Source organism: Lepidothrix coronata, unplaced genomic scaffold (assembly GCF_001604755.1).
Source record: "Lepidothrix coronata isolate B3197 unplaced genomic scaffold, Lepidothrix_coronata-1.0 Scaffold366, whole genome shotgun sequence".
Taxonomy (NCBI): Eukaryota; Metazoa; Chordata; class Aves; order Passeriformes; family Pipridae; genus Lepidothrix; species Lepidothrix coronata.
The window spans coordinates 47,919-52,000 of record NW_016690546.1 but is presented as its reverse complement, the minus strand read 5'-3'; the positions used below and the strand labels follow the sequence as shown (position 1 = coordinate 52,000).

Sequence of the window (4,082 nt, the reverse complement as noted above, 5' to 3'; positions counted from 1 at the left end):
GTGTGTGTGTGTGTGGTTACAGAGTGCGTGCGTTGGCACACGCGTGTGCCCGCGCTGGCAGTACGTGTGTGGCTGCAGGTATCGGCTCCCCTGCCCTGGCTGCTGCCTCCTCCTCCTTCTCCTCCTCCTCGTCCTCGTCCTCCTCCCCCTTTCTGCCTCCTCCTCCTCCTCTGGCAGCCCCGGGCACACGCGGTGCCCCCGCGTCCCCGCCGTTCTCCCGCTGTCCCGGTGCCACCCTCCCCTCCCCGGGTGCCACAGCGCTGCCCCCCCGCCACGACGCTGCCCCTTCTCTCTTGCAGGGACTCGCCGGCCCGGAGACCCCCGGAGCTGATCCCTTCTCTTTTCGGGGACCCCCCTGGCCCCGAGCCCCACGCGCTGCTGCCGCCGCCCGCCAGGACCCCGCGGCACCGACCCCCGGACCCCCGGCACCGACCCCTGGACCACCGGCACCGACCCCTGGACCACCGGCACCGACCCCCGGACCCCCGGCACGGCCCGTGGGTCGCCCCCCGGCGCGGTGCCCGCCCGGCCCCCCGGCACAGACTGCTCGCCCGCCGGCGGCCCCCGTGGCGCGTCCAGCGCCTCCTCCTGCGGCACGACCGGCGGCGGGACCCCCGGCGGGACCCCCGGCACCGACGCCACGCCGGGGGGCACCCGGTGCGGGTGGGCTGCGTGCTGGGCACGTGCCAGGTGCAGAACCTGAGCCACCGCCTGTGGCAGCTGCGGGGCCAGTCGGGGCGCCGGGACTCGTCCCCCATGAACCCCAACAGCCCCCACAGCTACGGCTGAGCGGGGAGGGGGCCCCGCGCCCCCCGCCCTGCCCCGCGGGACCCACTAAAGCGCTTCCACGGGCACACGCGGCTGGGCTCCTCCGCACCGGCCGCCCGAGGCCACGCCGGGGGCTGGGGGGGTCCCCGGGGGGCTCCTGCCGTGAGAACCTCCTGAGCCGGACCCCAGGGAGCAGAGAGGACCCGGGGCTGGGAGATGGTGGCCAGCGGTGGTCCATGGTGGGCTGTGATGCCCCGCAGGAGCTGGCGGTGGCCCGAGGTGGCCCATCGCTGAGTGACGGTGGCCCGTGGTGACCGAGGTCACCCGTGGTGGCCGGCCGTGGCCCACAGTGACCGGCAGTGGCCCGTAGTGACTGGTGGTGGCCCGTAGTGACTCTTGGTGGCTCAGGGTGGCCCCTGGTGGTGGCCCGTGGTGACCCGCGCTGTCTGGCAGTGGCCGGTCCGTCCGGGGCGGGTCCAAGGGCCACCGGGGATCCCGCTGAGCGCAGCAGCGCCGGCGCCTTGTGCAAGACCCCCCGGCCACGCTGCCCCCGGCCGCGGTCCCGCTGACTCAGCGATCCAGTGCCCGCCACGGCACGCACGGACACACCCCCGTGACACCCCCAGGGCACCCCCAGCACCTCTTGTCCTCCCCCGGGATCCCCGGGCCTGCCCAGGGTGAGATGGCTGCTCCTGTCCCTGCCCTGTGTCCCCCCCCCCGTCCCCTGGCTCACCCTCGGGGGCACCCACATCGTGTTCCCACGGGCTCAGTGGGTGCTGGCACGGGGTGGAGGCCCACGGACCTGAGGGAACCCTGGTTATCTCTGTCACCCCGGAGTGCTGGTGTCACCCCAGGGGCCCAGTGGCACCCTGTGGCCTGGTGGGACAGGGATGTGCGACCCCAGGTCACCCTCCCAGAGCCCCATCCTGGGAGCAACTTGGCCAGCCCCCCAGGAGCACCCCCAGCCCCCCAGGAGCACCCCCAACCCCACCACAGAGCACACTCAGCCCCTCAGAGCAACCCAATCCCCAGGAGCACCCCAGTCCCCCCCAAGCACCCCTAATCCCTCAGGAACACCCCAATCCCCCAGGAGCATCCCAATCCCCCAGAGCACCCCTATTCCCTGGAGCCCCCAGCCCTCAGCAGTCCCGGGTGCTGCCCTGGGTCCCCCTCTCCTCCTTCCCAGGGCGGGATGTGGTGTCCCATGGATTTCCAGGGATGTTCCTGGGGCAGGGGTGCCACGAGGGGGTCTGGAACAGGATGTCTCATGAGTTTCTTGGGACGAGGGGGTCACCTGGAGTCGCGCCCATTCCATGGGTGTCACAGGAGCTCCCTGGGTCGGGATCCCCTCGGTGTCACGGGAGGCCCCCAGGACAGGATCCCACGGGTGCCACCCGGAGCCACGTCGTTCCCACGGGTGTCCCAGGAGGCTCCAGAGAAGAGGCAGGGGGGGACCCGAGGGGCGCGTGGGGACCGTCACCCCCTCGCCCCCTCCCCCGGCTGTCCCGGCGGGTGCCTGACCCGATCGTGTCGCGCATCTCGGAGCGTCGCTGCTTCCCGCCGGGAATTCTGGTCTGTGTGGAATAAAGCGAGTGAGGAGGAGCCTGGGATGGAGCGCGGTGTTCCCGGGGGGATCGGGCACGGGGGGCGGGCGGGGGGCGAGGGGCTGCCGTGGCCAGGGGTGGGTCCCGGGGGCAGGAGGTGATGGGCGAGGGTGACGGCACCCGCAGGGGTGCGGGGACAGGCGTGGGGACAGCGGGAACAGCAACACCCTCCCGCACACGTGTGTGTGCCACCCCCGCGCACACGTGCGGGCCCCGGAGGGGACACTCCCCTGCCCGGCCGTGTCCGTGCCCGCCCCCCGCGATGCCCCCTCGGGCACTCGGGGTCCCCGTGGCCACGTGGTGGGTGCCACATCGGACCGCTGCCCTCCCGCTGTGCCCCCCAGTCCCCCCCCAAGTGCCCCTTGGCCCCGGGGCCGCGGGGCCGGTACCGCTCCCCGTGTCCCCGGAGGTCACTCTGTGCCCCCACCGAGGGGTCACCGCGGGCAGCGGGGCCGGGGGGGCCCAACCCGGGGGTCCCCATGTCGGGGAGGGTGTCCCCAGCTCGGGGCCGGGCTGGGGGTCCCCCAGCCCCCCCCCGGGAGCCGCAGCCCCCCGGCCGGGCGCGGGGTCAAACATTAACCGGGGCGGGTTAACTGGTCACCGATTGTCCCCGCCGGGCCGGGCGGGGCCCCCCCGCGCCGCCCCCCAGCACAAAACCGGGGGTCCCGCGGCCGCCCAGCAGCTTGGGAGCCCCCCGGAGCCACCATGAGGAGCCTCCAGGAGGTGAGTGTGGGCAGGGGGGGCCGGGGCCACTTACCTGGGGGGCAGACACACCCCACATTTGGGGTCAGCCCCAGCACCCCAAATCTGGGGGGCAGACACAGCTGTGTCACCCCACATTTGGGGGTGGGACAGACCTACCTGTGTCACCCCAAACCTGGGGGGCAGAGGGGACCCCTCAGCCACATCCTCCCTGCAGTGGCGGTGTCACCCCATGAGGGACCTGCCCCATGGGGACACCACCCCGAGGGGGTCCCAGTGCCATGGGGGACCACTCCCAGGGGACTCCACCCCGAGGGGGTCCCAGCCCAATGGTTACCCCCCAAGCGGGAGGGGGGTCCCACAACCATGGGGAGCTGCTCTCTCCCCACCAGGCAATGGTGGGGGGTCAGTGTCAGCCCTGGGGGGCTGCAGGGTCTGGGGGGGTCCCACAGCACCCCTGGGGCCATGCAGGGACCCCCCCAGGGTCCAGAGCTGCTGCCCCCACCCAGTGGCACCCTGGGCTGGAACCCACCTTGGGATCAGGGGCAGCACCCCTGGGTCCCCTCTGTGCCTTGGGGGAACAGTGTGTGAGAGTGTGGGACAATGGGTGACAATGTGTGTGACAGTGTGTGACAATGGGTGACAATGTGACAGTGTGTGAGAGTGTGTGACAATGGGTGACAATGTGTGTGAGAGTGTGTGACAATGGGTGACAATGTGACAGTGTGTGAGAGTGTGTGACAATGGGTGACAATGTGTGTGACAGTGTGTGACAATGGGTGACAATGTGACAGTGTGTGACAGTGTGTGACAATGAGTGACAATGTGTGTGATAGTGTGTGACAATGTGTGATTTTATGTGAGAATGTGAGGGTGTGACAGTGTGTGACAGTGTGTGATTTTGTGGGACACTGACTCTGATGGTCTGTGACAGTGTGACACCGTGTGACCCTGTGACCCCGCACAGCACCAGGTGACCCCGTGTGTCCAGGTCTTCCCTCGGTGCCG

The 4,082-nt window shown here is 71.0% G+C and overlaps 2 protein-coding genes across 2 annotated transcripts in view; both read left to right on the top strand.

Annotated features, from left to right (window-relative positions):
- Nucleotides 1–789, top strand: part of ADM2 (adrenomedullin 2) — a 3,869-nt gene extending 3,080 nt beyond the window's left edge. The window contains exon 2 of the mRNA XM_017838879.1: nucleotides 300–789. Within this exon, the coding sequence (XP_017694368.1) occupies nucleotides 300–789 (490 nt within the window). The remainder of the gene's footprint in view (nucleotides 1–299) is intronic.
- Nucleotides 790–3,021: 2,232 nt separating this feature from the next.
- MIOX (myo-inositol oxygenase) overlaps nucleotides 3,022–4,082 on the top strand; it is a 3,868-nt gene continuing 2,807 nt past the window's right edge. Inside the window, exon 1 of the mRNA XM_017838886.1 lies at nucleotides 3,022–3,095. Coding sequence (XP_017694375.1) covers nucleotides 3,078–3,095 — 18 coding nt within the window. The 5' untranslated portion in view covers nucleotides 3,022–3,077. The remainder of the gene's footprint in view (nucleotides 3,096–4,082) is intronic.